This window comes from Acartia tonsa, chromosome 3 (assembly GCF_053477335.1).
Source record: "Acartia tonsa isolate MP-2025a chromosome 3, ASM5347733v1, whole genome shotgun sequence".
Classification (NCBI taxonomy): domain Eukaryota; kingdom Metazoa; phylum Arthropoda; class Copepoda; order Calanoida; family Acartiidae; genus Acartia; species Acartia tonsa.
In genome coordinates this window covers 26,278,125-26,299,654 of record NC_137262.1, presented here as the reverse complement: position 1 = coordinate 26,299,654, position 21,530 = coordinate 26,278,125, and the positions used below count along the sequence as shown (strand labels likewise).

The 21,530-nt window shown below is 30.3% G+C and overlaps 1 protein-coding gene across 1 annotated transcript; it reads left to right on the top strand.

Moving 5' to 3' along the window:
- Positions 1 to 4,098: 4,098 nt before the first annotated feature.
- Positions 4,099 to 8,802, top strand: LOC145315174 (uncharacterized). Its single transcript, XM_080155214.1, has 13 exons — positions 4,099 to 4,176; positions 4,496 to 4,581; positions 4,764 to 4,922; positions 5,034 to 5,127; positions 5,212 to 5,415; positions 5,551 to 5,645; positions 5,712 to 5,867; positions 5,941 to 6,036; positions 6,924 to 6,989; positions 7,062 to 7,143; positions 7,366 to 8,225; positions 8,313 to 8,402; positions 8,584 to 8,802. The coding sequence occupies exons 1-13, from the start codon at positions 4,123 to 4,125 to the stop codon at positions 8,648 to 8,650; spliced, it is 2,109 nt and encodes a 702-aa protein (XP_080011340.1). The 5' UTR covers positions 4,099 to 4,122; the 3' UTR covers positions 8,651 to 8,802.
- The last annotated feature ends 12,728 nt before the right edge of the window (positions 8,803 to 21,530 follow it).

Genomic DNA, 21,530 nt, shown 5'->3' with positions numbered 1-21,530 from the left:
ATAATATGGTCATTTTAAATTGTTAAATGTAAATCAAGGCATATCCTTTTAGCCGGGAAATATTTACATGTTAATGGGAAGGAAAAAAGGGTGCCAAGGTGTATCCCTGTATCTCTAAAATATTTACATGTAAATGGAAAGGAAAAAAGGGTGCCAAGGTGTATCCCTGTATCTCTGAAATATTTACATGTAAATGGAAAGGAAAAAAGGGTGCCAAGGTGTATCCCTGTATCTCTGAAATATTTACATGTTAATGGGAAGGAAAAAAGGGTGCCAAGGTGTATCCCTGTATCTCTGAAATATTTACATGTAAATGGAAAGGAAAAAAGGGTGCCAAGGTGTATCCCTGTATCTCTGAAATATTTACATGTAAATGGAAAGGAATAAAGGGTGCCAAGGTGTATCCATGTATCTCTGAAATATTTACATGTAAATGGAAAGGAATAAAGGGTGCCAAGGTGTATCCCTGTATCTCTGAAATATTTACATGTAAATGGAAAGGAATAAAGGGTGCCAAGGTGTATCCCTGTATCTCTGAAATGTTTACATGTAAATGGGAAGGAAAAAAGGGTGCCAAGGTGTATCCATGTATCTCTGAAATATTTACATGTAAATGGAAAGGAAAAAAGGGTGCCAAGGTGTATCCCTGTATCTCTGAAATATTTACATGTAAATGGGAAGGAAAAAGGGTGCCAAGGTGTATCCCTGTATCTCTGAAATATTTACATGTAAATGGAAAGGAATAAAGGGTGCCAAGGTGTATCCATGTATCTCTGAAATATTTACATGTAAATGGGAAGGAATAAAGTGTGCCAAAACACATCAATACTTAACTGCTGCCTTTCACCTTCTTTGTGTTCATTCATTACAACAAAAATCTTTGATCTTTAGCAAAAAAATATTTGAATGTCATCAATCTTCTTAATTTCACTCGTCAGTTCGTTCATCCAGTAGGAGAGGAGAGGATGGGATGGGGGCGGTGGATGCGGGATTATTATTTTAGCCAGCTAAAAGTTTCACTTTATTAGAGTACATGATGATCTGTTCACTGTTGTAACATCTAATAAATGATAAATCTATTGCAATATTAGCGCAGATTAGCTCTAAATTGTGGAAAAATGTTCGGCTTTCCTGAAACTGTTTAATCTACTGGCGAATAACGTTTGATTTTTGTTTTCAGCTACGAGAAGTTTTGAATTGTTGAAAAAAAACAAGTATAACAATATCCGTTTAAACTTAAGGAAACTTTAAATTTGATTATAGAGATGCTTTGCTCATAACACTGGATTTTGCTATCCTTGGAATCAATATTTTTTAAAAATCAGATGAAAATGATGATTATATTTCAAATTATATTTCTGGTAAGTTTGACAGCGTAGTACATTCTTATATGCAAATTGATATAGCTATCCGTTACGAACGTACCGATGTACGGACTGAACCTAATAATAGAAAACTGCTTAAAGTAGACGGATAATGAGTCAAACATACATTGTCATGCTTTGTATTATGTTTTGTTTAAACTCTCCACTTTCTCATATCTAGTCAAGAGCATATAGGAGCATTATACTATAGTAGGTACTAGAATATAGTAAGAATAGATTTTAAGGCTTAGTTAGTAGTGTAACTACTCTATAATAATATCTAGAGTATATAGAATTATTATACTATAGTAGGTACTAGAATAAAGTAAGAATAGATTTTAAGGCTTAGTTAGTAGTGTAACTACTCCATAATAATATCTAGAGTATATAGAATTATTACACTATAGTAGGTATTCTCGGTTTGGTTAGGGTTTTCCTCTTCTAACTTTCTTACTAAACGTCTTTTAACCTTGGATATTATTACCCTTGTTATGTTTTTGTACGACATTGATATGAATCCATCTGGCATTGTCTTTTAGACATTATCAAAGCATTTGATATTAGGAGATTAATCAAATAAATGTAAAAAAATATTCCTTTTTATTTCAAAAAGTAAGTTTTTATTTTATTTACTGTTAAGATCTCGCTAACTACTACGCTATTTAAAGGAAGCTTAACTTAACTCCTGGGTTTGTTTTAGACTATTGTAAAATGAAATTCAAAGCCTTTTCTAAGGAATAACAAAATGAGTTAAATAAAATTCTTTCATAAAGGATTTTTATAGTTTTTTGAACAAATGTAAGAAAAATCTAAAAAGGGTGATTTTTTTAAAGTCTCAAAATGGAAATTCTAATTATTATATGAGTTATAGTATAGTAGTGTGAATAAAAAGTAATCTGAATGAAATATAAAATGATAATGTCTCCACCTAAATCCCTATCATTTGTTTTAACCCCTCTCTACACTACACATTTTTATGGATTTATAGTCTTAAAATAAAAGGAATACAAAAAATAGATAGAAAATGGAGAACCTGAAAATAAAGATGAAAATATCCATTAATTTCGAAGAATAAAAAAAATCATGGATAAGAATACAGACAAAGAGATTTTAAAAGAATAAGTCGTTTTCTTAAAGTGCCTTTTTGTTTTTGTAGTTTTTAGTTTGTTGGTTTATTACTTGAAAATTGAAAATGTATTAATCTGGACGTAATGTTACATTAGGTCTTAATTATGGAAGATATAAATAAACAGCTAGAAATTAGTTTGATCTATTTTTTGATAATTAACAATTTAGGGCTCGGCAGTCACGCTGCAGCTTCCTCTAATCCTCATGGTAATCAACCTTAAACAATTTAAAAATCAGCTGAAAGTCTAAACCTGACGCAAATATTACATCCCTCTTTAAAATAATCAAAATATCTAACCGGGTTTTAATTTGAGAGGCTTAGTCGTGGTTGATGCGCGGCTGCCGAAACCTAATTAAATACTAATTATAGAAGAGTACAATTTTAAATAAACAGCTAGAAATTAGTTTGATCTAAATATGATAATTAACATTACGTTTTACTCAAAAGGAGATATAAAACTGATAATAATACCCATGGTACTCAAAGATTTAACCTATAGATTTCAGAGGTAACCAAAGATTTAAAAAAAATATCTTGTTAAAAAAATCGGTAGTGTTAAAAATTTTTAATCAATAATTTTGATCTACAAAAAAAATGATTTTGTTTATTATTATTGGGGATGTGTATCAATTTATCATCCACAAGCTTATCCTTTTAGATCTCTGTTATATTAAATGATTCCAAGTGGGAGAAACGAACTAGAAATTATTTGGCCTAGTCTAAATAGAAAAACAAGGATGAAAACATCCATAAAAGCGAAGCTCTGGAACGGTAGGACAAACGGACATCAACACTTGTATAGTGTCAAAATCAGAATATAAAATAATAAAAGTCAAAGCAAAATTTTGAGTAAATTTGTTGAAAAATTTCTTGATACAGGATAATGTTTACGGACAAACTTACATTTTTAGGACTTGATTATAGAGTTGCTTTGCTTATAATACTGTACTTTGTTGTCCCAGGAATCAATACACCAAAAATCAGAACAATTGGATAATCAGATCACTTAAAAATTTGTTGTTAAAAAAGTAAAAAAATCAAAATGTTTAAAATAGACGTACGGACATTCTGGTAATGATTATAGAGTTGCTTAGCTTTCTATATTTTACCTAACTACTACAGGAATCATCATGCAAAGATTGAAATAGATAGGGCAATTCTAACATGCCTAAATTAACAAAAAAAAAGCTATCCGTTCCGGACGGACCGACCCTAATTATAATTTTAAAAAAGGATGACAAATCTAAAAGCAATGCTTAACAATTAACATAAATATATTTATACTGTACATTTATATATGTCATTTATCTTTGTAAGTAATAGAACCCAACCAAAATTGCATACAGACAAAAAGGGAATATTAAAGATTTGAAAATTAAAAATATAAGGGGTTTTATAAAAACATCTAACAATCTAATAGCATTAAATCTATTGAAGTATACAACTTTTCTGTTGAAGAGGTTTGCAAAACGGTTAGTTATAGAGATCCTTTGCATCTAAATATAGTTGTTATTTTACAAATAGGTCAGGGTTGACCATTTAGAACTACACCTGTATTATAAACTTTACCCTTTATAAGAAAACTGTAATTTGTTAGAACTATGATTCCAGTTGGTCAGCCAGAACAACATGAGGTGGATATTCAGTGTCACATTCTTCACTCTCCTCTCTCTCTCAACTCAGGTTAATAGTTTGGTTATAAATATTCCTTCAACAATAATAAATTTGTAAAATATAAGGAGAAGGATTTTAATGAACAATAAACACTTTGAGGGAAAACACCCACATTATATTACTTGTTTTCTTGAGAATTTGTTTATGATGTTTTAATTAAATCAGCATTCTAACCTTCTTAAAACAATACATAGCTCTACTTTCCTAACTTTATATTTATCAAAAGAAGTCTATCCCAAGCTTTTAATCATGAGCTATGTAGTACATGTCTTCAATCACCGAGTCCAATTTTTAAAAGTAAAATTTAATTTCTATACCCCTATTTTAGTTTTCAGTCAATGATAGATTAGTGTTTTTGGATGAGCTTGCTGATACTTCTGAAATAAAAGCCTGCCAGATTGAGAACCTAATAAGGTTATTACTTTGTTTAATGCAAAACATGCAAAATTTATAACTTCAAATTATCTATCATCATGAAAAATAGAATTCACCTATACAGATAAGCTCTAACTCTTCAACGGTAGAAAGAGTAAGTGATTAGATGTTATCATCTGAATTGATTCCAATTATAATTTAAAATATTTTTTTCTTCTCAGTTGTACAGTTGCCATAGTGGATTTGAAAGTTTTGGACAATGATCAATTTTCTTTACCTGGGGGATGTGATAAAATGATGTTGAAAAATACCAATGATGAGGAAATAAGATCTTCAACTTATGTAAACAATGAGGGGTGTGAGGCTTATTTTACTTCTAGGTATTGAATATTCATTGTTTGATTTACAAAAAATCTTAAATACTACTGTCAATTATCAATAAATATTTTTTAATGCATCAAATTTTAAAACATAAAAAGTTCATATTTAAGGGATGATAAGTTATTTGGAAGAATTTACACAAACTCTGGTAACATGTTTGAAATTGAACCCTGCTCTACTTTACAAGAATGTCATGTGCTGAAGGTAAGTGTAAAATTTTCTTCGGATTTTCCATATTTTTTTTAGTTTTGACATTACGATATGAAGCACTATTACAATTTTATTCAGGAACTTGATACTTCTAAAGCAGGAAGTAGAATGGGAGTTGATGTTGTTGAAGATGTTGTTCCTCATACATATTCAGCTGATTTGAGAGCATTAAGACAACAAGGGATTGATGACAACACAACTATTGTTACCTTCACAGTAAAATTCTATTACACTCCTGAAGTTGCTGCTTCATATGATAATCTAGATATATTCTTTGAAAATGTAAGTTTTGATACTTTTTTTTACTATTCTAATTACCATTATAGACCATTACATTATATCATAGAAGTCCCTAATAAATAAATTTTTTGTCTTTTGAATACTTAATTATTGTTTTAAAAAATTATCTATATTTAGGCAATTTTGTTGACCAATGCTGGATTTGAGAATTCTGACATTCCTATCAGAATTAAAACACATTGCATTGAGCAATCAACTCTCACAGAGACCTTGTAAGTAATAATTAAATGTTGAATATTAAATTTCTAGGGTATCTATAATATCAAAATCTATTGCAGTAACTACACTGGAGGTACTGCTTTCCTACAAGATTTTACTAAGTCAAAAGTGAGTGTAGCAGAACTTAGAGGAGGAGCAGATATGGCAGCACTTATGGTTACTCACTTTCCAAATGTTCCTCAGCTTGGTGGCATTGCTTATACTAATGGCTGGAGGTATTTATTCTTTTGTAAATCAATATTAAACATTATGTATAAATTAATTTAGATATATTTTTATTTATTTAAGTTACTCAAAAACTACATCAGTTAATAGAATGGATCAAGTTAAATATTTTGTACTTGGACATGAATTTGGACACAACTTTGGCTGTAATCACAATAGGTAACTTTTAGTACTACGTCAAACCCTAGATACGTCAAACAGTAGATGCGACAAACGCTAGACAGACAAACAGAAGACAGACAAACCCAAGACACGACATACGCTAGATACAACAAACACTAGAATGCGACAAACGCTAGAATATGACAAACACTAGATTTTTTCTAAAGGCGACAAACAATAGATACGACAAACGCTAGAATTTATCCTTTTAATAAAGTAAAAGGATGTTTGTTTGTCTGTACCTAAGGATCTCACCTACCGCTAAACTGATCGGGTTCTCCTAAACAGGATAGCTTTTCATAGGTCCCGGGAAGGTTTATAACTATTTTGGTAGAGAAGTTAACAATGGGGTTGGGGGAGGGGGGGGGGTCAAAAGTTTTATAAACAAGTTTTATTATTCGTTTGCTAAGAAACTTTTGGTACTTTAATGAATTTTGATTGATTGGTTTAATAAGTAAAGTGTTCAAACGTTTCAACCACTAATTTTGCGCTATAGAAATGTACATAGATTTTATTATCTTATCCCATTAGATCCCGGCATTGAACGTGAAATAATTTAAGTATCTATGGACGAAAAAATCTATGAATATTTTTTAAGTTTAAATTCTAGCGTGTGTCGCTTCTAGTGTTTGTTGCACTTTAAAAATTCTACTGTTTGTCGTGAAATTGAAAAATTCTACTGTTTGTCGTAGTCTAGTGTTTGACGCATCTATTGTTTGTCTGTCAAGCGTTTGACGCATCTACTGTTTGTCTGTCTAGCGTTTGTCGCATCTACTGTTTGACGTATCTAGTGTTTGACGTAGTACAGTAATTTTTATTCATTGAAAAAATATTCTTTGTTTACTTAAAAAAATATATATATGTTTTGATTTTATTTATTCTAGAGAAAATGCTAAACATAGCGATTATGGCTTTGAGTTTGGATATTTCATTAATGGTACCAATAAACGGTAAAATTTTATTATTAACAGCATTTTATTATCAAAAATGAATTATTTATAAAATTATGTTAAATTATTTAGTACAATTATGTCCTACAGAAAAGATCCATTTACTGTGACTTTAAACAGATACAGCAATCCTAATGTTTTCTACACTGAAAATGTAAGTAAATGAATATTAATTAAATTATTTAGTATAAAGGTATTGTCTCTCAAATGGCCTGTTATCGCAAAGACCCACACTAGTCATATGTTTGTAATAATTATCAAAATTTTTATTGAACTAAGGATGAAGGTTTTTTAAAATTTATTTGAAGGAAAGTATTAATATCTGATTTTAATACAATTAGAAAGAATAAATTGTTTTACAAAACTTACCTTTTAGGGCATCAGTTATATAACAGGAACTGAAACTGAAAATAATGCTAGAGTTATCAAGGAAAATAGATTTGCTATGGCGGCAATGGGAAATGAATCAACTGCCTGTGCCCCCAGAGACACAGAGACAACAACAACCACTAATTTATCTTCCACTACAACTACATCTAAAACTACTTCTAAAATAATTACTAATACTGAAATAACCTATACTACCACTACAAGTCCTAAACCTACCACTACAACAGTAACTACTTTCTCATCCATGAGCTCAAGCCTAGTCCCAACTTCTTACTCCTCAGCTTTAGTTGGGGAAACCACTCCCAAAATTACAACCAAAAGTCCTAAAACAACCATCAAAGCTTCTGGAACAACAAATATAACTCCTAACTTCACTGTACATATCCAAGACTCCTCTATGTCCTCTGGTATGTCTGGTACATCATCCCTAGCAACTTCATCAGTCTATCTGATTGAAGCTCCAACCACAAATGCTCCAATCCATACAACTACCCCCAAACCAACAACTTCCACCACAACTACTACTACAACTACAACCACAACAACTACTACCACAACAACTACTACAACTTCTACCACAACAACTACTACCACAACAACTACTACCACAACCACTACTACAACAACAACTTCCACCACAACTACTACTACCACAACAACTACTACAACTTCTACCACAACAACTACTACCACAACAACTACTACCACTACCACTACTACAACAACAACAACAACCTCAACCACTTCAATTACAACAAAGTGTAATGTGTCAGGATATGTTTACTTGGGAAAACAAGTTAGGGGAAGGAAAAAAAAGGAGAAAAATGCTAATAAATGTGAAAAAAGGTTTCATTTATTTTTATATTAGTCATCATTAGTTATTTTCATCTTTCTTATTCCCATAGGATCTTGAATTAACTTTTTTACTTTCAGGTGCAAGAATACAAAAAAATGCAATGCATGGACATACTATCCTGATGGTAGATCAATTCCAAAATGGCAACAATTGGCTTGCATAATGCTGTAAGTTTAAAAAAAATATATTTATAACTAAATTTAGTATCATGAAAAAAATATTATTGAAAATAGTCTTCCTTTACATTTAACAAAGATGGTTTACCAGTTACTACTATGGAATTTTCATTATGCTTTACTAATAATAATTGATAAATGAATTAATTTATTTAACACTATTTAATTTCAGTGAATCTGTGGACAGTATTGAGCAAGATTCAAACTTAATCATATCTGGGGATCTATCTAAATGTTGATAAATTTTGACCTAAAACGTCAACTAGTTTTCCAGAGTATATTGTGGAATATGTATTCTTATTTATCTATTTAATATTATTTGTAATTGTTTGATATTGTTTTCTTTTATCTTAATTTGAATTCACTAATCTAATATATTTTTTGTTATAAATGAGCATTATTTTATTTTTGAAGAAATATTATTTCAGTTGTAAAATTTGTCAATTTTTTTTAAATCGGAAAAAAATTAGGCAATAAAAGTGAGTAAAAGTTTGCCTGTTATATAAATTATAGACCTCATTTCTCCTTTTTTTGTCAAGAATTTATACACTACTGTTTAATCAAATTACCATTAGATTTAATATCTTCAAATGAAAAACTTACATCTAAAATAAATATAAAACTCCCTTGAAAAGTTTTTTGAATATGACAGTTTATGAATCATTTACTTTTTTTTAGAGATTTTTTTTATTCTGTATGTTTAGTTAATTTTGCAGGTATAGGAAAAAAGGAAAAATTCTTAAAATTCATATTTACACCCTACAAACAGATGGAAATATTTTCTGGAAAGTGTAACAAAGATCTTAATATCTCATTTCTAATATCTTGTTAAAATACTAAAAGTAGTATTAAAATTACCTTGATTTAGAAACTATTAATTTTAGAATTATTAGTGTAGAATAATCTAATTATATTGACCTAGTAAATTTTAAATAAATTAAGTTGAGTAATGATACATGATTGATAAAATTTATTAAAATCAGACTTTGGTAGTGTAGTTTTATTATAGAGAAAAAAAAGGCTGGAAATAATTTTACCCTTTATTTTCTTGGATCACTTAAAACTTAAATAAAAGGTGGTAGATAAACATCTATCTCCCCTCTTTAAAGTGTCCCAATAGGCCTCTGGGGGCATAGCCGCAAGTTTGAGATAATCAAATTTACTAAAGAAAGGGGAGATAAAAAAATTTCAAGTGAAAAATAGTGAGACAAATATAAAATAAAGTATAAATATATAAAAAATTGTTCTGGGATATATAAATCCAATTTCCTAAAACTATTTCCAATTTTATTATTTCCGGAATCTTACAGAAAATGATATACGCTAGACAGAATCATAAAGTCAGGAAAAAGGACAATCTATTTCACTAAAAAGTCGGGAGGGAAGGGACATTGGACATTAAGTTTTACCTGTATCGAAGTTTTAAGAACACGTTCAAGCCCCCCCCCCCCCCACTCTATGTGTATTTTTTAAACATGTGAAGATACTAACCCTGCTGAGCCAATAATTTTTTAGGTGCGTCCTATTTTATTTTTTTGACCAGTTGCAGAATTACTTTTTACTGTTTCTCAACATAAAAGATATGAACTAGAATTCTATACAAGTACTCTTTCTTATATTCTTATTTTTTGAGAGATTTAATGAATGTTATTTTATGATATAAACGTTGAAAAGTAACAAAATTTATTTATCAATTAAAATAAAAAAAATTAAGAGGTTTTGTGATTATTAAACAGAATTTAAATATATTGAATGAAAATACTATACATATACTAGCGAATGAGCTGCGCCCTTATTATCTACAAGGCCAGATAAATAGACTAAAACCTTCCTCAGTTTCATATCTAAAAATAAAGTAGCTTAAACCCATCCCAGAAAATGGAGAAATGAATCAGTTCAGTAGTTATAAAAACCTTTAGCTACAGACAAGAAACCTTACTCCTTTGTATTATAGAGTAAAAAAGAAATAAAATTAAACGTGTCCGATTATTTTTTCCTTAATTATACATTTTACTTACTTTTACTCAAATATGTACATACTAGCGGCTACGCCCCTAGAGGCCTCTAGTGGCACTTTAAATGTTTTTGTTTGTTAAAGTCTCTACGATAATTCTTTACGTACAATACCTCTTTATATTAAATTTTTTTCAATTTTTTGTCATTTCTCTTGGGAGGGTGGTGGTACCCTCCCTCAAAATAGTTATAAACCTTCCCGGAACCCATGAGAATCTACCCTGTTAAGGAGAACCCGATCGGTTCAGCGGTTAGCGAGATCCTTCGGTACAGACACACAGACAAACAATCATCCTGTTACTTTAGTATAAGGATAACAAATAAAATGATAGGTTGAGTGATTTTTAGAATATTATATTTCTTTTTCATGGACTAACCTAATACATTGTCTGAAAATGAAAATACAGTTATGAATATTAAATTGACAAACATCTCCAATGATGATAAACAAAACTTCTCCCTTCTGTAGATAAAACTTATAATGGTTTGGAAAAAACCAATAAAATTCTAGAAAAGTTCTCAAAGTTTTTTTAGTCTTCACAAACTTGGTTTAAATTTGTAATTTACAGTCCAATGACCCCTCCCTCCCTCCCTGTTGAGTCTCCCTTTTCCCTGTACCGTTGGTCAGTAGCCGGACAATTTTACAATTTGATGCAGAAATATCCAATTTAAAATGTCTGTTGCTACAGATAGTCATATAGACAGATATTAAATTTGATAGATAGATAGATGTTAAATTGGATAGATAGATAGATATTAAATTGGATAGATAGATAGATATTAAATTGGATAGATAGATAGATATTAAATTGGATAGATAGATATATATTAAATTGGATAGATAGATAGATATTAAATTGGATAGATAGATAGATATAATATTGGATAGATAAATAGATATTAGATTAGATAGAGAAACAGATATTTAATTAGATAGATGGATTTTAAATTGGATAGATTTAGACATATATTGAATTAGATAGATAGATAATTTATTGGATAGCTAGATATTGAATTTAGTTGATGGAAAAATATAAGGATCAAAAATATGGAAAGATGGTTTTAGGCTTTTTTACTGTCCTTCGTGCATTAGTTTCTTTTTGTTTCATTTAAACTAATGTCAATATGTCAGTTTGATGTATTTTTGTGTAACATTACCTATATATCATCGATGTACAGGGATAAGACAATGGACGTTAAATTGATTTACATCCCCTATGATAATAAAGAAAATAACAATTTGCGTAGATTAAAATTATCGGTTAAAAAGTTTGGACACTAATAGTTTGTAACCAACCAACGATAATTCAATGAAAACAAAAACAAAGATACGAATTGAACTTTGGGCACTAGCGTAATTTACGGCCAAATGTCCCCTTCCTATCTCCCTGTAGCTGCAATTGCACTTACATAGTTTTTATTTCATTAGGAAAAGTTTAGTGTACAATGGAAATATATTTTGGTAAATAATAGTAATTTATCGCATCATATTTTAGAAAGCTTTCCACGGATAACAAAATGAATAATTATAAGATTAAAACCAGTAAAATTTTAAGAATACCCTTAACAGTTTACAGCTTTTTAAAAAGTTGTAAATGTCTAAATCTAAAGATTTAAAATCAAACATTACTTTATTTATCCTATTCATATAAGATTTGGTATATTCCCTTAAATTTAAAAGTATAACAAACACAGTGTTACCCTCCCCAGAGAGAGAGAGAATATTGGACAATCGAATGATGTAACTTACCACTGCACTGATTTTAAACAAAATTACCCCATTGTACATTAAAATCACTGGTTGAAAAGTTTGGAAACGGCTACTTTGAACCCACAAATCAAGATTTGATACAAGTACCTATTCTGGTAATAAAACTTTGAGTACCAGTGTAATTTACAGTTTCTTGTCCACTTCCCACTCTCAAATGTTTTCAACTTTTAAAAATTTGTTGCTAGCACCCATTGGGTTATGTGGACAATTTAGATCCTTACTTAACCTAAATTTAGCCAAACAAATTTCCATTTTCCAATGAAGGGAATTTGCCAAAGACTTTGACCATCCAATGACCTTCAAATTTTGGATTTTAATTTGATTGTAAAATATTTTTGGTGTTCATACAATACAGTTCTGTAGCTTTCCATTAGCGATGCTGCTTGTTTATTTTTTTATGTCTATCCCTCAGTACTTAACTCTATAAGGTGAATGTGATTTTTTGACTGTTATTTTAGATACTTTAAAAGGTTTAGTGATTTTCTATTACTAAAATCTGCTAAAGAAATTACAAAGAATTTTAATGTTAGAAGGAGATTTGAAATCTGCATCAAATTTTGAGAATTTTTTATAAAATTCGTTTTTTGTATAATTCTTTATCTAAAAGCGGAAATACAATTTAAGTTAATTATTTTTGACATCTGTGATTTGTGGATTGAAAAATATCTGCGCTCTGATTGGAGAAGCTCAAGTGTCGTACATCATTCAACCAATTAGAGCGCAGGTAGTTTAAAATCCACCTATCCTATTGGTCAAAATTAATTAACTTAAATTGTATTTCCTCTTTTAGATAAAGAATTATACAAAAAACGAATTCTATAAAAGATCCTTAAAATTTGATGCAGATTTAAAATCTCCCTCTAACCTTAAAATTCCTTCCAACTTATATATCTAATTACTTAGTTTGTTTGTCAACACATGCTCTTTTTTGCTTTGCTTCTTATGAATGTAGACATTCGCATAAAGCAAGTTATAGAGTAGATGCTTTTATCTTAAACGTAGCTCTAATATATTGGCCTTAAGAACACCTATTATTAGTTTTTATCTTAATGATTTTTATTTAGCATGATTCTTTAAACTAATAAACTGACAGAAGAATAATTTTATTGTGTTATAATTAAATTGTGTTATTACATATTTTTTAAATAAACAAAAAATCTAGCTGTATTGAATAAACACCATAAATTCAAAAATAAAACGGTAGTCGTATAAATGAAAGAATTGTGATACTATAATCGATATATTTTTACTTGGATGTTGCACCTGATTTTCATGTACTCTGATAAAGTGATGCTCACAGCTGGCCAAAATAACGATACCCTTTACCCCATCCCCTCCCCTCTTACTGGGTGATCGAACTTACCAATGAATGAGGAAGTAGCATCCCAAATGAACGTCAAAATTTCCCCTATAATAATATTCACGTATATTACATCCATTACCTTTCATCAACTTCCGAAAAAGCACATATGTGGTTGTCATACATTTTCGGTAAAAAATTTATTTTTATGGGAACAGGAATGATTTTGAATCCACCAAATAGATAAGGAAAATATACTTTTTTTTTACATTTTTGTTTAAATGCCTATCTTATTATCCATATCAATACATAATGATATTCATTCGAACAATAAAGTACAATCTAAAATCATTACTTTAAATACATATACATAATAAGTAAGTATTTTTTTAAAAAAGAATACTGCATTAAGGGAATTTTACTACATATTTCTTTTTATTCTAAAATTATTTTCTGCCTTTGTCCTACTGTCTTCGCTTTTATGGTTGTTATATATTTACCTATTTGTATGAACACCAATACAAAAAAAGCCCGCGGCCCATAAACTAAGAAGCACAATTTTCTTCTTTATGTCAAATTCTAAATTTTAAACATTTCTTCGTTATCGATAAATTTGAAAACAGCGATTTCATTGTATATTCCAAAGATGATTTTTGAGCTTCGATTATCCTTAGCAACAATGAAGGAAACAAAATAAGCCTATTGCAATCTTCACATAAATTTACAGTCACCTATCTTCTATAGCAGCTGAGAAAATTGTATTATTTAAAAGTTTTTCATAACAATGACAGACAGACAAAATGAATGACATATTTGATTTTCTCGTATTCATTCGAATCCGGTGGATAGGAACCGGTCCTCATCAATACGAAAAAACTATGTCTAGCATCGTATTATATCCAGTTTTCTACGAATATAGAAATGTACAATCATAGTTTTAATCTTATAATTGTACATTCTATATCCGCGGAAAGCCGTTTATAATACGATACGAGAAATAACTATTCTCGTATTCATTCGAATCCGGTGGATAGGAACCGGTTCTCATCCATACGAAAAAAACTATGTCTAGCATCTTATTATATCCAGCTTTTTACGAATATAAAAATGTACAATCATAAGATTAAAACCAGTTTTTTATCCAGTGCCTTCGGCACCTCGGGGCTAAAAAACTGGTTTTAATCTTATAATTGTATATTATATATCCGCGGAAAGCTGTATATAATACGATGCGAGAAATAACTATTCTAATCTAGTTGGGTTTTCATCTTTAATAACAGGTAAGAAAATCATATTCCCCTCTTAAATCTTTTGATTTATCGCACTTCACGGACTTCGCTACTGACAAGTATGCTAAAAATATATCTAGCACCATTTAATAAACGTCTAAGCAAGGCTGACATTTTCTTATTATATTGGTCCCCGGCTGTCAAATTAAAATTTTACCACATTCAAAATACAAAATTTAAATGACATTAATGGAATTAGATGAATGAAAAAGGGAGGAATAGAAATATAGGTAGAAAAGGGGAATACAGATTGCTTGAAAAAAAAGTATGCTATAAAATTTTCAACATTAAAAAAATAATTCCAAAGTAATAGGATGTGTGTTGTGAATATTTATTAAGATCTTGAAAACGACAGGACCAATCGTATTATTTTTTTCAGGGAAGTTTTACGGTGGTTTCATGAATGTTTTATGCTATTTGTATGGGGCGGACACCTCTACGATGAAAACCTACCCCTAAACCTTGAAGTAATAAATTTTGAAGGAAACAAAAAAATGAAGGTCGATTACAGAAAAAAATATATCCTTTAATTGAAAGCAATTTATTTGACAATTTTGGAAGACATTTTTTGGGGCCATTTGCTTATTCCTGTACCCCTGGTTTAATGTCTTTGCATCTAAACCGTCAAATTTTCTTTGAAATTTCTTTCAAATTTTTTTTTTGCTAATTTGGTGAACAAATTGTGTTGAATAGGTGTATTGAAAGTGTGCCAACCCCCTTCCACCTTTTTCTCAAGTCTTTAAGACTTTGTCCTCCCCTTATCATACGGATGTTTTATTATTTTTTTCTTCGCTTATCTACTTTTTTCTATTATTGGCTTCGCCACTAGCCTTAGGGTTGGGGAGGTTATGAAAGAATAAATTAAAATGGTATGATAAGTTAGTACTTTCTATTCCCTGAAAAGCAAATCTATCTCGAACAAGCGGATACGGACAGACAAACAAAACAGGGGCGTCCAAGCTTTTTTTTTGGGGGGGGGTAAAATGACGCGCGAAGCGCGCCGCAAATTTTTTTTATCCCCTCCCAAAGTTTTTACCCCGGGGGTAAAATTTGCTTGGGGGGGGGGGTTAATTACCCCCCTGAAATCTGTTGGCAGGGGTAAATTTTGTTTAACCCCCCCTTCCCCCAAATTATTTTTTTTGGGTGGGGGGTAAATACCCCCTTCCAAATGGTTAGGGGTAAATTTTAAATGAGGGGGGGGGGGGTAAAATTTTTCGTTTGGAGGGGGTAATCACCACTTTACCCCCCCCCCCCCCCTTGGACGTCTATGAAACGAAAGACATCTTTTTACATTGTTTTATATCATAAGATGGATTTGCTCTCTTCAAAGAGTCAAAAGAACCAAAACGACAGTATATTGATTGTGTGTGCGTATACTTAATGTCCAAAAAGTTCGCGTTGGCTGGACCGTTCATTTATCAATTTTCAGAGACGTTTCATAATAGTACAGGGAATGATAAAGGTTATTTATTAATTTTTATGTTATTGTAAATGATAACCATAGAGAAAAAAATAAAAGAGAGGAATCGAAGCAACTAGAAGATGAAAATAGGCAGTGGGCCTAGAGGCCTACTCAGCGCTGTTGCCGCGCTAAAATTTATTGCTATTCCACTACTTTTCAAATGGGAGGATTAAAAATTATTTTTAAAAATATTTTTTTACTTTTTACTATTTCCATATTTAGGGCAAGAATATTAGATTAGATATTTTCGTTTTAATGTTTTAATTAAAAATTACATAGAATTTTATTTTTATTTAAAAAAAATTGTTCATGAAAGATGAATCCTTCTATTTCTAAAAAGGGGGAAATTTTTTTCATAATGAACATTCAGCTGATTCTGACCGCCCACGGCTGTTTGCTAAATATCGCTTTTCTTTTTATTCACATTATTATTTATGATTGACTTACCAAAAGCCCTGGGCGGTTTTTGATTTTCGTCTGCTTCTAAATTTAGGGATGGGGAAGTAGTATTTTACCATGAAAAAGGGGTGAGTATTCATCCTCTTATCCTTTTTCCTTATGATGATAACAAACAAAAATGCTATAATTTTTTTTATATTTGATATTTTATCAAAATGCACTAATTTAATCAAATTTGAATGCAATTTGATACTAAAATAAATATTTGTAATTCTTTAAAATAACAAAATTCATTTTTCATAATTAAGACTAAATTAAAATAAATTAAATATTTTTCTAAAAGCGAATCTTTTCGATAATAAGCGTCGGTCCTTCCGTACGTTAATTTAGATATGTTAGAATTGACCTATCGATTTCAAACGATCCATGATAATTCCTATATTAGGTACGATTTAGGAAGAAGCTTAGCAACTCTATAATCGTTACTATTTAAAACATGCTGATTTTAACCTTCTGAAACAAAATTTTTGTATGATTTGATATTTGTATGATTGGGCTAAACAAAATGTAAAAAGCATATTAGAATTTAAGGTTTCTAATTAGTTAAAAATAAATTAAACCAGTAACAAATTATAAATATTCTCTATTTGCAATACCTAGACATAACAAAACAAGGATGACAACAACAATAATTGCAAAGTTTATGAATTGAAATTAATTTTATTCAATGTTAATGTAAGTTTTAGATTTACATGTCATTTTAAAAATCATATTCCAATTAGTAACCGAGAAAATAGAATTTTTTCCAAATATACCAAAAGTCTCTATAGCCTTATTAACGGTCGGACTGCCAAAGTAATTTATGGAAAAGCTAGATGATTATAAGATAGAAAACTCAGAGCCAGACATTGGCATGTAAAGAGTATCTCCAATACCTACAAATCAATATTTTAAAATTGTTTAATGTTTTTAACCCCAATTAAAGCTCATATTTTAAACATGAAATATCAAAACACTTCAAATTTATGTGCAATGTTTTGCTTTTATCAAGAAATAAAGCTGTTATATAGATATGGCCTTTTGTTCGTCAGTCTTTACGTTAATCTGGCCTATGACGTTAGATAAAATTACATTACAATTACATTCTATGTACGTACATACAATTAATTAAGGAAAAAAATTTACTCTAAAGTAATTAATTTTTGGAAGGATATAGGAAAAATTATTTTCTTAGGTGCAGAAACTGGAGGCACCCCTCAATGAAGCTTCACTGAAAAGGAGAGTAATCTTGCACCTGCGGTTATTGACAATGGCAAAGACAAACATCCTGTTACTTTTATAATAGGATAACGTATCTCTATATCAAATAACTGTCTTTATGTCTGCCAAGAACTATTATGTAAATATTATTGCAAATTTTATGATATAAAATCTTTCTATCTATTATTATAAATTTAAGATAAAATGTTGTTTTACTTTTAAGTATTATTATAAATATGTACCTTAATAACTTTTAACATATAACTGTCTCTATGTCAGCCAATAACCAATGAATAAAAGTATCATTTCAAATTTCAGCAAGATCTATAAGAAATTAATTAATTGAATGGGAGAATTTAAATCTTATATAAAAGTAACATAAAAGGCCTCTATGGGCGAAGTATATACATATATTCTATTCATCTATCTGCATATGTCTATGTATCTACAGATGTATATCTATCTATCCTCCAGTCATAGACAATTATGCAAATATTACTGCAAATTCTGTTCCATTATACTCATAATACATTTGCCACATGTAGTATGCATACAACACCAGGGATTTTAAGGGATAAGACAATTATGTTCCATTATACTCATAATACATTTGCCACATGTAGTATGCATACAACACCAGGGATTTTAAGGGATAAGACAATTCTGTTCCCTTATACTAATAATACATTTGCTACATGTAGTATGCATACAATACCAGGGATTTTAAGGGATAAGACAATTATGTTCCATTATACTCATAATATATTTACCACATGTAGTATGCATACAATACCAGGGATATTAAGGGATAAGATAATTATGTTCCATTATACTCATAATATATTTACCACATGTAGTATGCATACAATACCAGGGATATTAAGGGATAAGATAATTATGTTCCATTATACTCATACTATATTTACCACATGTAGTTTGCATACAATACCAGGGATATTAAGGGATAAGACAATTATGTTCCATTATACTCATAATATGTTTACCACATGTAGTATGAATACAAAACCAGGGATATTAAGGGATAAGACAATTCTGTTCCCTTATACTCATAATACATTTGCTACATGTAGTATGCATACAATACCAGGGATATTAAGGGATAAGATAATTATGTTCCATTATACTCATAATATATTTACCACATGTAGTTTGCATACAATACCAGGGATATTAAGGGATAAGATAATTATGTTCCATTATACTCATACTATATTTACCACATGTAGTTTGCATACAATACCAGGGATATTAAGGGATAAGACAATTATGTTCCATTATACTCATAATATGTTTACCACATGTAGTATGAATACAAAACCAGGGATATTAAGGGATAAGACAATTATGTTCCATTATACTAATAATACATTTGCTACATGTAGTATGCATACAATACCAGGGATTTTAAGGGATAAGACAATTATGTTCCATTATACTCATAATATGTTTACCACATGTAGTATGAATACAAAACCAGGGATATTAAGGGATAAGACAATTATGTTCCATTATACTCATAATATGTTTACCACATGTAGTATGCATACAACACCAGGGATTTTAAGGGATAAGACAATTATGTTTCATTATATCTGTGTACAATAAAGGTTTTGAATAATAATATTAAGTAGTTATAAATGTTTAGATAGAGTATAATTTACAGTACATTGTCCCCTCCATTCCTCCCTGAAACAATAGAGAACAAGGATGGCTATGTCCATAAGCAGCGCAACTATTACAAGATGATTAAAATTGATTTGTGATCAAACTAAATCACGACCCACCCCCTTTTCAACAATCCTCCCCCTTATCTGAGAGGGGGTTTCAGTGCTCTTTAAGGTACTTTGTGTGAAAGCGTCTTTCAATCTTAAAAACAAGTAAGAAATAAAAAAAAACAATGATTTTTAATAAAGAATATTTGCTGTGTTACAAAAACCTGAATATTGTTAAGAAATTTGAATTGCTTGTTTATGTGTGTGTGTATGTGGATGTCTATGCATGTAAACTGTAAACCAAACCTCAGACATAGAATACATTTCTTAACATCTCCAACTGTATATTAGGATTCCATTTCCTATGTGGAATCTGAAAGTGTTGGTCAATGGGAGGGATGAAACATTGGACTGTAAAGTATACATGTGCTAAAGTTTTATAAATTTATCAATTTGCTCAAAAACTATGGGTACTTCTATTAAATTTCGATTGCTTTTAACCTATTCAACCATGATTTAATCACCTGAAGGGTTATTTTGTGTGTATCATCATAGCGGAAATTTATAAATTTATCTTCATTGACTCATCCAAAGTTATGCAAACTATTTTATAGACTGGCACCAATAAAAATATTTTATGGGTCATAGGACAATGTTTGGGGGTTTAATCTATTTATATGTAATTAGCAGGATGTATGTTTACTTGCATATTAAGATCTCGGAAAACACAAGACTTTTTTTTTGGGGGGGGGGATGCTTCGTATTGATCCTGGGCAGGTCTTAAGCTATACCTCATTAAACCTCACATATAAAGTTTCAACCCTAGAAACTAAGGAGTGAAATTTCTTCAAACAAGGATGACAACATTCATAAAAGCGAAGCACTGAAACGGTAGGACAAACGGACATTAACGCTTGTATAGTGTTGTTAGAACGGAATAATTATAATATAAATGTATAGGGGTCAAAGCAAAAATGTAAGTAAATTTGTTGAAAAAAACTGCTTGATTCAGGACAATGTTTATGGATATACTTACATTTTTAGGACTTGATTATGGAGTTGCTTCGCTTATTACATTATACTTTGTTGTCCCAGGAATAAATATATTAAAAATCAGATCAATCAGATGATTAGTTCACATAAAAATTTTTTGCTAAAAAAAATAAAAAAATCAACATGTTTAAAATGGACGTACGGACATTTTGGTAATGATTATAGAGTTGCTACGCTTTCTAAATCGTACCTAAATACTAAAGGAATCACCATGCAAAATTTGAAATCGATAGGACAATTCTAACATGCCTAAATTAATAAAAAAAGATATCCGTGTCGGACGGACGTACGGACGGACGGACTGACCCTAATTATAGAAAAGCTTCGCTTAAAAAAAAAACTTTGTTATTAATGAAGTCGAACATATGAGGATAAGCATCTCTTTGCATTAATTAGAATATGGCAGTGTATTATCATAAATGTATTTATAATAGTTTATTTGCATCACAAATACAGATTAAACCTCTTAATAAGATGGTCTATGATAGTTCATTCATCTCTTTATTTAATGTTTTAGGGCAGTTTTATTTAAAAGAACCGTGGTTAACACGTAGCACATTCTCTCGTCTTCGGGGAGGTGATTAGTTCGAATCTCGGCTCACCACCGCTTCATACTTAAAGATGATAAAAATTTTCCCTTCTTTTACTGTAACAGAATCGTGACATTGGTAGACAGAGCAGAGAGGATGCCCTGACCAAAAACGGACGCAACTCTTTACAATGCACAGGTAGGACATCCAGACAAGGGTCGTTTAAAGGGCTGGGCTGGTTGTCTGTTGGGTTTTACTTAACCTAATACCCCGGGTGTATGGACAGAAAAAGAGAGATTTGACTCCCCT